The sequence below is a fragment of the Myiozetetes cayanensis genome, unplaced genomic scaffold (assembly GCF_022539395.1).
Source record: "Myiozetetes cayanensis isolate MyiCay16 unplaced genomic scaffold, myiCay2020 scf10, whole genome shotgun sequence".
Taxonomy (NCBI): domain Eukaryota; kingdom Metazoa; phylum Chordata; class Aves; order Passeriformes; family Tyrannidae; genus Myiozetetes; species Myiozetetes cayanensis.
The window spans coordinates 18,936,545-18,954,846 of NW_026086605.1; the positions used below are offsets into that span (position 1 = coordinate 18,936,545).

Consider the following 18,302-nt stretch of genomic DNA (forward strand, 5'->3'; position numbering starts at 1 on the left):
GGCTGGGGTAGCAACTCTTTTCAGACTTAAAGCCAGGAATCTGCTCTTGTATGTCTTTGGCATGCCATACTGGAGCTCAGAATGAGTACAGCCTGCAGCCGCATCCCCCATACTCTGATCCTCTTTCAAACTCTTAATACAATAGGGTCTCAAACACATTGTGAGCCGAAGAAAACAACCCCCCCACGTTCTATTTTGGTATGTTGAGCCTACAGTCTATTGGCTGGGAGCTGTCATCAGACATGACCATATGTTACCCAACAGTATTACAAGTAAATCCTAATTGAGTGCAAATTGTGAAGATTAAAGTCACCTCAGATTTAGCTGTATTATGTTGAGGCAAATGTGTTTCAAAGTCCTGTTTAAAATGTTGGCAATTCTCAGCACAGAAATTAACAGGCTGTCATTACCTTGGATTTTATGAGCTGTGCTAAATGTCTGGAGTTCCTTGTTTGGAGCCCTTAGTTAGAGAATGTAAGAACAGTCTTTTGCATCTCAGGCTGCAAAACACCAAGGACAGTATATTATCGACAACTTTTGAAAAAGATATTAAATATTGATACAACTAAGTCACTGAAAAATCTCTTGGTATAAGGTCTTCATAGATAAAGGTAAAAGGCAGAATGATTGCTGTTCTAACTGTGGTAAAAATCAGTTTTGCATTTAAGCAATTCACTTGCAGGATAAGCCAGGACCACTTTATAATACGCAATGCATTACCTTTTGGAAACAATTAACTGCTAGAAGGATCTTCCTTGATGATTGAAGTTTATTACTGTTTCATAAGAGGTCTGTGAAGTAGTAAGGAGCTGAACTTCGTCTATTGGTGCACTTTGGATGATGCACTCCATTTTAATGAGATTAAAGGTTTAATGAAGATAAAAGATCTGTTCAGTGCACCTGGATTCAACACAAGGATTTCAGTGTGATTCACAGAGAGTCACTGGAGAGCTATGTTCATCTTGATCAATAAGAACTTCTGACTTTTTTCTATTCCATACAAAGGCAAAATGATCGGGACCTATTTCTTACTCTTTTCAGCACTGATCATGTACAGCACACCTGCTGAGGAAATCTTTCAGCCAACTCTAGTGCTGGACATGGCTAAAGTCCTTCTTGATAATTACTGCTATCCTGAAAACCTAGTGGGAATGCAAGAAGCCATTGAACAAGCAATCAAAAGCGGGGAGATCCTGGACATCTCAGATCCAAAATTGCTGGCCAGTGTCTTGACAGCTGGAGTACAGGGTGCTCTGAATGACCCAAGACTGGTGATTTCCTATGAGCCATTACCACATGCAGCTCCCAAACAAGAAGCTGAGGTTTCCCCTACTCGTGAACAACTTCTGAATCTTATTGAGCACGTGGTCGTGTATGACAAGCTGGAGGGCAATGTTGGCTACCTGAGGATTGATTATATCATAGGAGAGGAAGTTGTGCAGAAAGTTGGACCTTACCTGGTGGACAAGGTGTGGAAGACGCTGATAGACACCTCTGCCCTGGTGATAGATCTTCGTCACAGCACTGGGGGACAGATTTCTGGCCTCCCCTTCATCATCTCATACTTGCATGAAGACAAGGTACTGCATGTCGAGACTGTATACAATCGGCCCTCCAACACCACCACAGAGATATGGACACTGCCAAAGGTGTTGGGAGAGAGGTATGGCAAGGACAAGGATGTCATTGTTTTGATCAGCCGCCACACCACAGGAGTGGCTGAAGATGTGGCTTACATCCTCAAGCACATGAACAGGGCTATCACTGTTGGAGAGAAGACAGCTGGGGGCTCACTGGACATCCAGAAGCTGCGTATTGGCCCCTCCAATTTCTATATGATGGTTCCCGTCTCACGATCTGTGAGCCCTTTGAGTGGGGGTGGACAGAGCTGGGAGGTGAGTGGGGTGATGCCATGTGTGGCTACTCAGGCAGAGCAAGCCTTGCAGAAATCCTTGGACATCCTGGCAGTGCGCAGAGCAGTGCCTGGCACCCTAAGCCACCTCACAAACATATTAAAGGACTATTACAGTTTAGTGGAACGAGTGCCACCGCTGGTGCGGCACCTCACCTCCTCTGACTTCTCTTCTGTGCAGTCATCAGAGGACCTGGCCACCAAACTCAACACTGAGTTGCAGAGATCATCTGAAGACCCCCGCCTGTTGGTCCGAGTCATGATGCCAGGTGAAACTGCCGCTCCCCCAGCTGAGCAGCCAATTGCAATGGCAGCCAACTTACCTGACAATGAACAACTGCTGCATGCTTTGGTGGATACTGTCTTCAAGGTGTCGGTGTTGCCAGGCAATGTTGGTTACATGCGCTTTGATGAGTTTGCAGATGCCTCTGTGCTTGCTAAGCTGGGACCTTACATTGTCCAAAAAGTGTGGAAGCCCCTTCAAAATACAGAGAACTTGATCATAGACCTGCGTTACAACCCTGGAGGTCCATCCTCCTCTGCTGTGCCTGTGCTACTCTCCTATTTTCAAGACCCTGCTGCTGGTCCTGTCCATCTCTTCACAACCTATCACAGGAGCACCAACCACACACAGGAGCACAACAGCCAGGCAGAACTGCTGGGTCAATCCTATGGAGCTCAGCGTGGCATCTACCTGCTCACCAGCCACCACACTGCGACAGCTGCTGAGGAGTTTGCTTACCTCATGCAGTCTCTGGGTCGTGCCACACTGATTGGTGAGATCACAGCAGGAAGCCTCTTGCACACCCGTACCTTCCCTCTGCTGCAGCCTGAGCTGGGAATAACCCGTGGCCTAACTATCACAGTTCCTGTTATCACCTTCATTGACAACCATGGGGAAAGCTGGATGGGTGGAGGAGTTGTTCCTGATGCCATAGTGTTGGCTGAGGATGCACTGGAGAAGGCTGGAGAAGTGCTAGCCTTCCACAAGAACATGGGAGTACTTTTGGAGGGTACGGGGCAGCTCCTAGAGGCTCACTACGCCATCCCAGAAGTGGCTGGGAAGGCCAGTGCTATGCTCAGCGCCAAACGAGCCCAAGGAGGTTATCGATCAGCGATAGACCCTGAGACTTTGGCTTCCCAGCTTACCAGTGACTTGCAGGAGGCCTCTGGGGACCATCGGCTTCACGTCTTCCACAGCCATGTGGAACCAACACCAGAAGAACAGCTTCCCAATGTGATTCCCAGCCCTGAAGAGCTGAGCTACATCATTGAGGCGCTCTTCAAAATTGAGGTATTGCCAGGAAACCTGGGTTACCTTCGCTTTGATATGATGGCTGAGGCAGAAACAGTGAAGGCCATTGGGCCCCAGCTGTTGCAGATGGTATGGAACAAGTTAGTGGACACAGATGCCATGATTATTGACATGAGGTACAACACAGGTGGCTACTCCACTGCTATCCCAATACTTTGTTCCTACTTCTTTGAGCCTGAGCCTCGGCAACACCTCTACACTATCTTTGATCGCAGCACCTCCCGCAGCACAGAGGTGTGGACTCTCCCCCAACTCACTGGCAAGAGATATGGCTCCCTCAAGGACATCTACATCCTAACAAGCCATATGAGTGGCTCAGCAGCGGAAGCTTTCACTCGCTCTATGAAGGACCTGCACCGTGCCACAGTTATTGGTGAGCCCACAGTCGGTGGATCCCTCTCAGTAGGCATTTATCGTGTTGGTAACAGTTCCCTGTATGCCTCTATTCCCAGCCAAGTGGTGCTCAGCCCAGTTACTGGTAAAGTATGGAGTGTCTCTGGGGTGGAGCCACACATCACCATCCAGGCCAGTGAAGCCATGGCTGTAGCTCAGCACATTGCCAACCTCCGTGCCCAGGTGCCACAGACACTGCAAACTGTAGGCAAGCTTGTGGCAGATAATTATGCCTTTGTGGACATTGGGACTGTTATAGCATCCAACCTCACCAAGAACATCAACAAACACAGTTACAAAAGGATTAATACAGAAGAAGAGCTGGCCAGGAAGGTGACTGCCATCTTACAAGCTCTTTCTGATGATGAACACCTGAAATTACTCTACATCCCTGAACATGCCAAGTACAGCATCCCCGGAATCATGCCAAAACAGGTACAGTATTCTTGTACCCAGGTATAGTGATGGCAGTTAGAATGGGAGAACTGAGACAGATACGCTGTCTTGTTTCTATCCCATATCTTAAACCCACTAGGATTTACCTGTACCCCGGGGAGAAGCCAATGTTTTTGTATGCTGAGCTGTCTCTGACAGTAAGGCAAGTCAGGCTAGTAGCTTGTGGTAATAGATGATATTTCTGGATGCATGCATTTTTGGGAAAAACCTTCAGGCTGTGAATCTCTCTCAATTGCCATCTGCCGCAAGCAAATAAACAGGGTTTCATGGTAAGAGGGAAGATATCTCATTGTCTCTGTGATCCCCTCTCTTTCAGTGCTACCACTTGTCAAGCTGTAATAAATGAATGCAGAAACCCACCAGTTACAAACCCAGGTTGCAATTTAAGGAGAATTGTAGAAAATGCATACGCAGACTAAACATGTAGCCACATACTCTCTGATGGATTTTTCTATATAAAATTGACATCTAGCTACACCAGAATAATTAGCAACTCCTTTGGTAGTAACAGTGGAAAGTTGTTCTGATTTTACCTCGTGCTCAGCATCAGACAGTTTTCCAGTGACCTAGAAATACTTTGGAAGAAGTATCTGGGTGGAAGTTAGGTGACCCCAGGGAAATATTGATTTTTAATAATCTACTTTTGCCCTTGCTGTGTGGTTTGCGTTAACAGTCCATGCTTTGTTCTGAGCCTGAGTGTTTATACATTGGTCTGCCTTGGCAATCTTTCTTGTTCGTTGTTGTGCTGAAGGGAGCTCCCAGGAGCACTTGTTAAAATTCCATCTTCACATTAAATAGAGGCTTAGGATAACCTGATCCCTTTCTTGGATGGAGTTAGCTCCTTTCTGGCTACTGTGCTAGAATTGCTACCAGATATGTACGTTCTCCAGGGACTCATAAAATTACTTTTTGAAGAGAATACATTTGCCTTTGCAATGAACCAGAGTAGACTAAGTGTCAGGTAACTATTAAGTGTTTCCTGGGGGAGAAAATCCCTGGACGTCCACCCTCTGAAGTTTTTGGCATGTGTGATTTAAAGTGGGCATGACCTTTGTGGTATTATCACAAACACTAAGGTCAAGGACAAAGTCCAAGCATTGAGAGGGGAGGGCACTCTTTTCAGGTTTGTTACCCAAGAGATGCTGGCCCTATTCTTGCCTCTAAGCTTAAATGGAAATAATTAATTAAAGGATTTTTCCATTCCATCTCTCTCTTTCCCTCATAACTTGGTTGGGTGTAGAAAACTTCACTCTAAAGACATTTCAGAGTTTTTGACAGAGCTTTCTGCTAGGTTATTATCAATGCATCAGTAGTGATACATCATAATTTCTTCCCATTCTACAACATGGACTCATCTTTCCAGTTAGTCACTGTTTTCACACTGAAGACTGTTAATGAATATTGTTGGCTGTTTTCACTTGTTCAGACCTTACTTACTTTATTCAGACCTTGAACGTTGAGAACAGGATGTAGAGGACAAATATATTATTTATCACATGATGTGAAATTCTCATCCTGATAGAGCTAGTGAAGAAATGCCATTATGCTATTTAATGCCTTTCTTTATCATAGTTCTTTGTCAAGAAAAATTATTGGAAGAGGTATACATCCATAAAAAGGAAATCATAGAATCATAGAATTAACTGGGTTGGAAGAGACCTCTGAGGTCATCAAGTCCAGCCCTTGATCCAACCCCACTGTGATTACCAGATTATGGCACTCAGTGCCACATCCAGCCTCATTTTAAAAATCTCTAGGAATGGTGAATCCATTACCTCTCTGGGCAGCCCATTCCAATGTCTGATCACTCTCTCTGTGAAGAACTTCTTTCTAATATCCAACCTAAACCTCCTCTGGCAGAGCTTAAGACCATGCCCTCTTGTTCCCTTGTTCAGGAAGTCACATGAGTATGGATGAAAATCAGGACAAATGTGAGATTTCTTCAAGCCAAAATAATGTATAAAATCATATGTCTCTTAAAGTTTCCAGAGGCATAAGTATTCCCTCATAGTGCTGGAGGAAATGGAGAGGCAGAGAGACAAGAGAGCAGTGTTAGGATGTGTACAAAGATACTGAAGTCATTGAAGTAAAGGATTTTCCTTGAGATGGAGGTAAAAGAAAGGGCCTTGTAGAGCCAGGAGTACCTAAATCTCCTGTTTTGCTTTGTAGAGCTAAGATGGATGCTTTCTGTGAAACATTTCAGGGATACCCCAGAGAGCAAATGTCTTTAGATTACAGTGAAGTTTACATGATGGCAGTAATTAACTTTTTGAATTAAAAAAAAAATATTTGGCAGTCCTATGCATCCACAGAGTGGCTTTCCTAATCTGTATCACACTGATTCCTCAAAAAGCTAAGAGTCAGTTTCTCTCTTGTGCTACCTATCTTCCAAGCCACCCTCTCCCTTGACAGTGGGATGTTACTGTTAATGACCTTGACAGTGAAGCAGATCCAACACAATTAATTGAAAGTGATGATGAATAAATGCAGGAAGGATGGGTTGGGACATAGGAGACAGCCAAGTGAAATGCATGTAGACCTTTGCATCTGCGGCACTAGAATAGCTGCTGAAGCATAATACAGAGTAGTGAATATGTCTCCTCTATGCAGCAGCAAGGTCAATGTTAGCCAGAGTTGTCAGCTGCATAAACGCCAATTTCCAAAGTCAGGCTTCCTAGAAGCAAATTTTGTATATAGTGTTCGTGGTTAAGAAAATAACATTTTGGTTTTCAATCAGAGCTCTGTAAACTTGCTGACATACAGTTCAATAATGCCTACTTCTTATTCTCCTGTTTGTCTCTCTCTCCCCCCTCCTCTCGTGCTAATTCTCATTCTTCATCTTTTGCAATTCTTGCTTGCTTTCTGTATTTGGTGCAGAAAAGAATATGACACTTTGTCATTCACTTTGCTCGTTTCCTGGTACCTTCCATCCTCTGATCCTGACACTCAGTGTCAAAGCAGCTACGGTTGCAGTTACAATCCCACCAGAGAGATCCGTTTGTGCTCACTTTTCTCCATTGCCATTAATGTCACGGTAGATCTGGCCATTCACTCTAAGGATTTTCAGTGGATTTTGCATGCAAATCAAAATGTAACTGTGAATTGTGTTTTAAAATTTTGCTTTCAAATGTAATCTTTCAGGTCATCGTCAGGAAAATAACTACTCACTCGCTTGCAATGAGTGTGCTACAAGCCGTGTATTGTCAGAACAGGCTTACACACTGCTGTGCAGTGCCACCCTTTGTGGGCTGAAAGTGCTGCTTCTCACTCTGCCTTGCACTCCCTCAGAGGGGACTGATAGCCTTAAATAATTCCTTTTAATCCTTTTCCAGAGCACCATTCCAGAGGGTGTCAGTTTTTGCTTGCAGTAACCCAATCATCCTGGCTGTCTTGGTGCAATGGAGGGCAGGATTAGAATTCAAAGCTACAGTTCTGGGAAAAAATTGGAGAAATGATCTCTGAAAAGCAGAATGAGGTTAAACACAAACACTTACAGGTTATTACACAGTTTCTAGGGTTATAGTAATTGACTGCATAATTCTGGGAGGAAAAACGTTGTTTAGAGGGAGTCCTGTAAAAATGTATATGGATCTTCAGAGTTCATAAGCTGAGCACAAGTTCAGAGAGTCAAGTTGTTGTAGTAAATAATAATCATCATCAAACTGGAATGAGAAAGGAAGGATATAATCAGTAAGACATGAAGCGTTCTGCTACATTTAGCTCTGGAGAAAATTCATCTAGATTATAATAAGCACAGTCTTGGGCAATGGTTTTCTGGAAAGATGTGGCTCAAGCAGGGAAAGACTAGAAAAGAGGAACAAGGATAAAGAGAAGACTGAATAAAAGCAATTTAGAAAAAGTTTTAAATATTTGAGTTGTTTATTCCAGAGAGAAGAAAACTGAGAGAAGACATGAAAACAGTCTTCAGACATGTAAGAGGCTGTTTTAAATATGAAGCAAATAATCTGTTCCCTTGTCCATAGTAAATAGGCCAAGGAGAATTGAATTTAAACTGTACAAAGTAGTGAACTTAGACTGTTTACACTAGATCATAAAAACATCTTTGTAATAGTAAGGGTAGTGACGTACTAGACTGGATTGCCTGGAAATCATCCAGTAATAGGGGTGTTTTTAAGAGCAATTGAGAATCAGCTGTCAGGGATATAGCTCATCTTGCTCAGTCCATGAGCTGGGGACACTACTAGGACAGATGGTTCCATTCCAGCCTGCGAGGGTATGAAAGGAACCCAAATGTTATTCCAAGAAAAGCACAAACCTGCCACTCAGCCCCCACGATCTCATGGTTCTTAAACTAATCTCAGTATTAGCAATGGCACAAGGGTGTTCGCTGATAATATTTTAACATCTAGCAGTTGACAGCACTAGCAACCTTAATGGAAATCAGAGATACCTTACAATTGTCAGCCCAAAAATAGCTATGAAAATACAGTTTCCATTTAAAAAGAAAAAAAACAACTTAGGGGAGAGATGAAGAGAGAAAAGGGGAAAGAGAGGCACAGTTGGAAAAGTAGTTTGCCAACTCTTGGGATGTGTGTCATTCAGTCACAGAACTAGGGATGAAACTCCATGCACAAGTCCAAGGCAGCATTCTGGATCCTGTTTTTTGTCACATCATGTATTCCAGTAAGGTCTCTCACCTGTGGAAGGGAGTCTGCAGAATAGGACTGGACGCCCTATATAGTTAATGAAAAAACATTTTTCCTTGGGTTAAAGTGGAGTTAGCTTGGATGTCCTTTAGTTTAGCTACATTGCTTACAGTGTGCACCTGAGGGCTTATATTTAACATCAAGTCATTTGTATGTAAACACTGTCTGACTGAGCAGCAGGATCTTACTTTCAGCTGCATCCTGTCCCAACTTGTCCTTGTTAATCAAGGACAAACAGAGCCCTGCCTTCCAAAGCAGAGCATGTGGTTGCTCCTGTGGTAAGCTAGTCTTACCTCCTTAGGTACCAGGAGCACATGGGCCATGTACCAGTGTCATGAACCTGCAGTTTTCCACTACAATTACTCTCTAATGGCAATTCCAGACTCCTCACCTCTTTTGCTAAAACATTAGGATGCTTTCCCTGGCACTCCAAAATTACATTCTAAGTGCTTTTGATCTGATTTCCAGTCTTATAGCCTTTAGAATAGAATTATTTTCATACATTTTCCTGCAGCCATGAAAATGAAGACCTTTCATTTAGATCCTTGGACATTCATGTAACCCCATGAGACCTGAGGCTTTAAGAGTAAGCTACCCACTTTGAAATCTGTAATGAATTTTCAAGAGTTAACAGTGCTGAAGCCCTCAGTGAACAAAGATGCCACACATCAAAATAAAAGAACAAGCAGAGAAAAATTTTACCAGACAGAGAGGTTATTCTTAATCAACATGTTTATGGGTATGCATCTAGCAATTACTGGAGACAGAGATAAGAAAACTGTGGGTTCAGTTAAAATATCATTAGGAAGTGGCTGAGAGTAACACATCAATTTTATTTGTAGATGTTACCAATGAGTGATGATTTTTTCCCTCCTGGGGGCACCAGTATCTCTGAACTAGATAGAAGCTCTGTCAGAACAATCAATGCATGCTGGATATATTTTTCAAAACTGTGATTTGTTAATCAAAGTACAGTGGGCAGATCACGTAGCATTGCTGTCACTGGGAAGTGGATTGGAAATGACAAACTCAGTAGTGCTGGACTAATATGTTTACAGTCCAGATACAATGGCTATTTTTCACAAGGTATAGTGAGAAAGAAGAGTACAGAAAAGAATTTGCTCTTACCATCAGATCAACAACTACTAGCCAACAGGGCTTTTAAATTAATGATTGATATTTTGGAAATTCTGGCATACAGAAGGGATTGAGTGACAAAGTGTAATATGGTGGGTAATTTTCTCCTAGGTTAAGTCTTGCACTGTGTCAAATACAGCTACATTCACATGCCTTGGAAAAACCTCCTTGTGCTGTGGCAGACCTACTTTTGGCAGGAGCACAACTCTAGGCCAGAGCACTTTATGGAGGGCAGGAGATTACATGACTTCTCTACAGTCGTGGAAAACCCAAATGCCTTCCACATTCTGTGGCATATCACAGGCTGGAAGAGCACCTTTTAGCACATGGCTCACTTCTGACTCCTTGTTTTTTTGAGTGTAAAGTATGGGTTGTCTGGGGCTGAGCTATAGGAAAGGGCAATGGATTTAAAAGGTATAAAATAACTTTAATGGCAACTCTGAGGAGAAAGGGCTAAATGGTTGAAGGTCGCATAAGTCATAAGTGTCCTAAAGTCTTATCTCCTTAAGCTGAGGGAGACTATTCCATTTTGAGATACTGCATGCAAAACAGAAGTTTTGCAATAAGAATTGCTATGTCTCAACGTGTGTAGGGTTTACTAGGATAACTATTATTTGGCTACATGATGCTACTAAAAAGATGTCTGCTGTTTAAAGCAGACATTTTGTTTAGCACAAGCTAAATCAATCACAGCCTAACACGTGAGACTCCAGGCACATGGCCACCATATAAGAGATTTAGCACATCTACTTCACGAGTATCTTAGCACATGCCCAACACATCAGGTTCCTCACTGTCACAGGAACCAGGTCATTATGAGGGGCTGGGGCCAACCTCACCTGCAGCCAGCAGCTGTTTATTAGATTTGGCTAATCAAGATTATAAAAGTCCCAGGTGCCAAGTTTAGAAAGAACTCATAAAGCCAAGTGAGCTTGGGTGGCACTGGGACAGTGGCTTATGCTGCAGGCTTGTTTGATTTGAATCTTTTGAATCTTAGCAAGATTGTTCTTGTAGCCTTCTCAGCCTATCCAGTCCAAGAAAATTCCTGTAATTTTGAAAAGTACACTAAGCCTGGCATCTAGGTGCCTGATCCAGATTCTAGGCATGTTATTGATGCACAAAAATGCATCAGCCAATGCTAACCTATGTTTATTATGACAAAATATTGTATAATTTGTTATATTTTTCAAACTTGGTCACATTCCTCACACATATCCCACCTGGATTAAACTTGAACCCCATAATTCTTTTTATATTTTGTGCCAAGCTATCAGTGCCAGCAAATGATTTGTTTTGTCTTTCCAAACTCTTTCAGATCCCTTCTCCAGAAGTATTTGAAGATCTGATTAAAGTTTCATTCCACACAAATGTATTTGAAAACAACATCGGCTATGTGAGATTCGATATGTTTGGAGACACTGAACTTCTAACCCAGGTGTCCGACCTACTGATAGAGCATGTTTGGAAGAAAATTGTTCACACAGATGCATTAATCATGGACATGAGGTAACTCTGAATGGCAAATAACCAAAGCTCTTTCAAAACAGCATTTTATTTGTAAAAGTGAATTAGCTTTACATGGTTTACTGTCCTGTTCACAGGCTAACATTGCTGGGATTAAATGAGAAAAGGAAAACAGCCAAGGAAAACAATAATAGTCTGGAAGTATATATGAAGATAAATTGTACCATCACTTGAGATGTTTAGAACTAAATAGGCAAACTCAGGGAACAGGTTGCAGAATGCAATCCTGGATGTCACATGTGTGTGACACGTTTCTCTAATTTCTTTCTAATCTGTGTATGTACCTTGTATTTTATGTGTATATATATATATATGTATACACACATATATATATGACTTTAACAAATCTTCATGCAGTGGTCAAGTGATTCAACAGTTAAAAAGGCAGGCCACATGTAAGGCTGTGTTACAGCATCTAGTTTGCCTTATCTGCAGTGCTAAGTAATCCTAGGCAATCAGCTCTGTACAAAATGACTCTTGTACACAGAGCACAAAGGTGGCTTAGAGGTGCTGTAGCACTCCTAGACCCTGCTGCACCAAGCTGCAGCATCATAGGCCTGCTCTCAGCTTAGGATTCTGTTGGACACTCCAATGTATCAATAATGCTCCAAATCTTACAAGCCAGAAGATGGCATCCATTTGTTGCCAGCAATCAAAGAAAATTATTATAAAAAATATGTGTTTCTCATACAATATTTAGGTAAGTAATGCCCTTGTTTTGGTCCAGAGATTATGTCTGTGAGCCCAGAATATTAAAAACATCAACAAAAGAAAAGAAGGCCTTTGTAAGAACTTGGGTTTAATGGCAGAACCACTTGTGTCCATTGTCATCATGGGGCTCTTAATTTAATATTCTTGTGGGATTTGCAGAATAGGTAGGAAAAGATGAGTACAGCAATGAGAGCAGAGAGATCTTACTATGTAAGCACAAAGGAGGCAAGGCAGCAACAAATATAACACACCCACAACTGAATTTGAATTCAGCAAAAGCACCAACATCTTCCAACAGACTTGAGACATGACTCAGAATTTCCTCTTTCTTTCCTCAGTTTTCTCCCACACAAAAAATTTCAGGGACAATAAAACAGCAAAGATGAAATCTTCTAAAGTACCGAAATGTTTCATTATAGCTCTTTTCTTGGGTTGCTTTGGTTTGTTTGGGGTTTTTTTAATATTTAATATATTTCCAGTCCTTTGAGTGCACACAAAAGATCCAGTCTCTGAAGGCATATAAAAGAGAACCCCAAACAATTATACCTTTTGAAATTCTCCCTAAACCAATCTTATAATTTTAAGGCAAGGCTGATGATTTAAATGTTGCATGGGATTAACTGGAATGAATAATGTTTCTCATTTTACAAGTTTTCCTCCCTGGAACAGCTGGGCCAATCATGAACTTCATATTTTGAGAATTTTGATTTATCATGGGATTAACCATAATGCATAATGTCTCTCACCTTAATAGTTCCTCTGAACAGCTGTGCCACTCATGAACTTCCTATTTTTAACCCTCAGAGCATTGACAAGAGACACTGATAAACTGAACAGCTTCCCTGTTGTCACACAACAAGTCTGCAAGAAGGAGTACTTGCCTGCAAAAGTTAAGCTAAAATTCTAGCAACTGCTCAGGCATTATTACTCACTAAAGCTACTGCAGACTCACTGTGTGCAAGAGAGTCCCAGAGCATTCCAACATTGCTCTGCCTGCCAGTAACTCCAGCAGCTGTGGGAAACTGGACTCTGCTGGGCTGAGCTGTCTCGTGGGCTGTGCAGCAGCAGCAGGACCTCCTGGCAGGACAGCACTACACAGCTCGCAAATGCGGCAGAATAAAGATGTACCTTCACTCTTTGGAACACAGGCCTTCTGGATTGTCTGTTCCTTCCCTGGAGGTGAAAAATCTTAGCTATGCACTGGACTGAATAAACTCATTTTCTAGCAGGTTTTTGCTGGAATGTCTGCTCTAGGCACTCCTAACATCACCTACAGGAAAGCACTGTATCCACCTCCTATTAGTGGGAAAAGTTCAAACATTTCTAGTGCTGTATGAGCTCTAGTATTAGTGAAAAATGACAGGCAAAAAATAATTTGATAGTCCATTGTGTGTATTCATAGCAGGGGTTCTCCAAGGGCAGACTCTTCAATGAATTTAATCTTCAGATACTGGGATAGAATTAAACTGCAACCAAAATTTTCAAATACAATTGTGCTAAATGAAGCAGCTAACACAACCTTTGGCAAAAAAAAAATTGCCTCATCTAAAACACTATGTTTTCTCCCTGTGTGTAGCAAAAAAAAAGAGAACACAACAGTTTTACAAACATATATTGCTTTAATTGGGATCCTCTTTTACATATTATATTTTAGATATTTACTCCTTGCTGCCTATGTCAGGAACAGCACAGGTTATTCAGAGTAGAATAACAAGAATCTGATGTTTCTCTGCAGATTTGCTTACTTTCTGATTTTTTTTCTAGGTTAAATTTAGGGGGAAAAAAGACCTTTAAGCTTTGTTTTTGAAGTCTAAGTCTCTTAGACAGGATTTTGTTTATCTGATAAATGTGCAAATGCTGATAGGGGAGAATGAATATAAATGTATCAAAATGTAGCCATAAACCCTTTCAGTATTGATGTTAAGGAGCAATACCTGGAAGGGAGATTCTACTGCATGCCAAAATTTTTCAATTGCTTCCTTAATATTCTTAATTTTTGAAAAGGTACAATATTGGAGGCTCCACTACACCCATAGCAATCCTGTGCTCATATTTCTTTGATGAAGGACACCCAGTTCTCTTGGACAAAGTTTATGACAGACCCAGTGACTCAGTAAAGGAAATATGGACTCAGCCACAGCTCAAAGGTAAAATGACGCTTTCTTTTTAGAGTAGCTTTTCATTTCAGATGTCTCTCCTTGTGTATTTTAAAGTGAGCCATTAGACACCACAACTCATTTGGTGAAAGCACCTGCCACAATTAGCTCAAGCTGTGCAGAGAATGTAAAAAACAAAAAATGTGCATTTCAGCCACGTCCCTCAATGCCATCTGCAAGTAACAGTTCATCACTCTTAGGAAAGGTGTATGTTAGACACAGAGGTTTGTAAAGTGGTCCACAGAAGTTTAGCCAAATACTGTGTACAGCAGTTGTGACTTGTTGCTTTTAAAAGTTGCAAAAATTAAAAATAAATCCTATGTTACCTAGACCTCTAGTAATGTCTCTTCCAATACTCACATAAAGTTTTGTATGTAGCTCCTCACTACTTACCTGTGTAATCCACTATTTCAGTAGATGAAAACATCATAATATCCCAGTTTGTCCAGAGGATGCAAGAAAGAAAAATACTAAATTTTGCACATGTGAGTGAGTTTGAAGCATTTGGCAGTGTCACATAGCCCCCACACACCCTGCCTCACTGTTTATAGAAGTTGAAAGATGTTGCAACATGTAGAAACAGAGCTCTGCAGGCCCATAAACTGCACTTAAGAGTGCTAAGAAGCCTTAAACATGAGTTTTAATTCTTTTCCCCTTTTAAGATAAGACAGTAGCAAAAACGTCATGATGGTGTCTGCAGTTACTGGCTTGGAGCAGCTGAAATGGTTAAACTGTCACCCTCTGCAAGGTCCATCTATTTTCCCAGGCAGTCAGAGATGGGCTGTGCTAAGGATATGATTTCTATGGACACATTCCAATTCCCATCAAAGACAAGAGCAGACTTACACTAACTTCAAAGGAGCTGGATCTGGTCTTGTATTATATGTATCTACTGTGAAAAGAGTCTTCTAATGGTTGTTATGTCTATAGTGAAATGAAAAGAGCAAAGATGGTGTGAAAATTAATTACCATGCTATTGGCCTCTCTCTTAGAGTTTAGTATGAGAATTATATCTCATACTGTAACTTACAGAATATTTTTAGCCCAGTTTAGAGTAGTTTTCAAGTTATCAGGTCCCAGTTACAACACACTGGCCACTTGTTCAAAGAAACTAAACTCTCAAAAAGTATCTAGCATGTTCAGATATATTGAAAATAAGGTGCAAAAACCTTCCTGTTCCTGTCAGCTCATTTATGTAAGAAAATGAGATAACTTGGCTTAGACCCTAATAATAAAGAGGTATTTGTTGAAGGGTTTACGACAAAGGCCATGCAACAGCTTCTATTTACAGACTATAAAAGAACTGTGGGAAACCACTATAATTATCATTTCATAAAATAATGGATAAATAGTTGCAGGCCGAGCTCTATGACAGCCATGTTCCTAGAGCAGGGGTGAGAGTCGAACTGAAGATGCTTCTGGATGAGCTTTGATTATTCCTGCCATTAGAGTGGAAAATATAATTTTCCTCACTGGTCTATTCTACTATTTTGCTGGGACCTAGAGCTCTTGTAAAAGTCAAAGCCACAGAAGAGCTCTCAGTAGTAACTATGAGCTGGCCTCCCAGCTGCTGGAGCTCATAGCCAGAAACTGATGGCAGAAGAGCACCAAATAGGGAGACAGCCTTTTTTACAGTATAGAGGCTGGGCTACTGTTAAAGTGTTTTAATAGTATCATATCTACAAAGTAAATTTCCAAAGTTCTTGAGTTGTTAATAGCAGGTAGGGAATGAGGCCTCTACCTTGGCTTCTCTTTGCTCTGTTATACAAAAAAATCTCTGAAAATGGATGCATTTCTGATGTTTTTGTCCTGTCTGACAGGGGAGAGGTACGGCTCTCAGAAGGGGCTAATAATCCTCACTAGTGCTGTGACGGCCGGGGCTGCTGAAGAGTTTGTGTACATAATGAAGAGACTGGGCAGAGCTCTCATCATTGGGGAACAAACCAGTGGTGACTGCCATTCTCCACAGACGTATCAAGTAGATAATACCAACTTCTACATCTTCATCCCCACCTCCAGATCAGTCATCTCTCCAGACGGCACTTCTTGGGAAGGGAAAGGAGTGCCTCCTCACATAGAAACACCAGCTGAAACAGCACTCATCAAAGCAAAGGAGATGCTCAACGCTCACCTACACAGCTCTAGATAGTCCAGTGGAGGAACATGCCCCTGGTTCTTAGGAAAAGAGAGCTATCTTCCCAAATGTAAACCCTAGAAAGAAGTGGGAACTTCATTTCAATCCCTATGGTCAGTGATTGGGTCCCTGTATGTAGCTCAAAGTGACTCCTTTTCAACATGCTGACATTTTTCCCCATTCTGTGGAGGCCAGTTCATTCTGTGCATGGCTGAGATACTTGGATAATTCACTGGGGTTTCTGTATTCCTCTCTTGTAGCCAAACATAAATGTTCAGTGTGTCTGGTTTTGAAGATTTAGCTACAAATCACAGATTTTCTTTGGTCCCTTAGAAAAATCCCAGCTGTCAGTATTAAAGGCATGTGAACAACCTCAAAGACAGAAAAGGCACTTCTCCTTTGGAAATTGTGTACATTCCTATTTACGTGTCTTTAAGAATTAACAGTAGTTGGAAGACTGTTTTCCAAACTGCAAGAGGTAAATCAAGTCTCTTCTCCATTTTGTCATTTAGATGTACCAAAAATAAGCATTCCCAGTCTGTCAGGGTTACCCAGATTCCCGGTATTTCAAAGGTAGATGTCTGCTGCTCTCCTAGTATCTGTCAAAGGGAGGGGAGAATGAGCAAGAGAAAGGCAGTACATTGAGTCTGTCACTCTGTGCTTGGATCAACTGGCTCAAGGAAAAGAATCGTATGTTTTTACTTAAGACTAAAAATAGATTGCTATGTGTCCTGCCCTAAAGACAGAGGGGGAAAGAAATCGAAAAAAAAAAAAGCTGAGAAATATCCTTTGCACCCTGCTAACAACGTACATTTTAAATAATGGTGTATTCCAGGGCAACTAAGATAGTGACATGAGCTTATGCAATGCACGACATTCCTTGTCTTTCCTACAATTCTTAGTTGAACATCTTCTTTGTAATTATTTAGAAATACATGTAAGTCTAATCTAGATCTTAAAATTTCTCATCTCCACAGAATGCTAGCTCTACCTAAGTCAGGGAAATGGTCCCTCAAAATTCACTTAGAGTCTATAGTAGTTACACATTGGTGTTCGCTTGCTCATTTGTAAGTTCCTGCCCCTTTTTTTTATAAATTGTGTTAAACATCTGACTTTCAGTTTTTACAGGAAAATAATTTTAAGAATCGAGAAGACTTTCCATCTTTTTTACTACTTATTTGTCTTATCAGCTACACTCAATGTGATCACTAACTTGGACTCTTTTGACTCATTTTCATGTTCTGATTTTTACGCACTAGCTTGTTGTTGAACTTCTCAGTGTTGTGGAAAATATTTTAATGAATTAAAACTCATACAGAATTTGGTGTAAAGTGATACATGTATGAAGAATATTAAATATTCTTAATATGGAAAAAACTGGAGTAGTCAATGAATGAGTAAAAAACACTAATGTATTTCTTCTAAAGTCTTTTAAGCCTCTTTAATATCTAAATGATCCAGATATGCTGCTTTGTTTTCCTAAAAACAATCACTTGTGCTGTCATGTACAAACAATATTAACTGTTAAACCCACTACTTAAAGACTTTAGCCATCCATTCAAGGACAAAAATCTATACCATATGGGCACAAATAGCAAATAATTTCTTCCCATAGTAATATGATAAGTACTTGTGAATAATAAATATGCCTAGAAATTGGAATCCAGTTGGGAAAACAAACAATGAAGATGCATTTGCTGGTGAGTTCATTTTAAATCCACAGTGCTGGTAGCTTAATCAAGTGATTGATTTCACTGGAAAATTAATGTGCAACCTTGAGAAATTTCATTACTTGACAAAATATTATTTATTATTTCATAGGTCATATACTGGCTAATTAATATTGAAACTGCCAGGCTTAACAAAGTCCAGCGTGTAAAAAAACCATTTTCCCCTG

At 41.1% G+C, this 18,302-nt stretch overlaps 1 protein-coding gene across 1 annotated transcript; it reads left to right on the plus strand.

Annotated features, from left to right (window-relative positions):
• Nucleotides 1–319: 319 nt before the first annotated feature.
• RBP3 (retinol binding protein 3) lies at nt 320–17,651 on the plus strand. Its single transcript, XM_050305452.1, has 4 exons — nt 320–4,055; nt 11,196–11,386; nt 14,120–14,262; nt 16,092–17,651. The coding sequence occupies exons 1-4, from the start codon at nt 1,011–1,013 to the stop codon at nt 16,418–16,420; spliced, it is 3,708 nt and encodes a 1,235-aa protein (XP_050161409.1). The 5' UTR covers nt 320–1,010; the 3' UTR covers nt 16,421–17,651.
• Nucleotides 17,652–18,302: the final 651 nt, after the last annotated feature.

Bases quoted from the DNA above. Each gene is read 5' to 3' on its own strand.
- RBP3 (XM_050305452.1), top strand. From the start codon at position 1,011: ATGATCGGGACCTATTTCTTACTCTTTTCAGCACTGATCATGTACAGC. The intron at 11,387-14,119 runs GTAACTCTGAAT...ATTTTTGAAAAG, and splicing joins GCATTAATCATGGACATGAG to GTACAATATTGGAGGCTCCA. The intron at 14,263-16,091 runs GTAAAATGACGC...CCTGTCTGACAG, and splicing joins GACTCAGCCACAGCTCAAAG to GGGAGAGGTACGGCTCTCAG.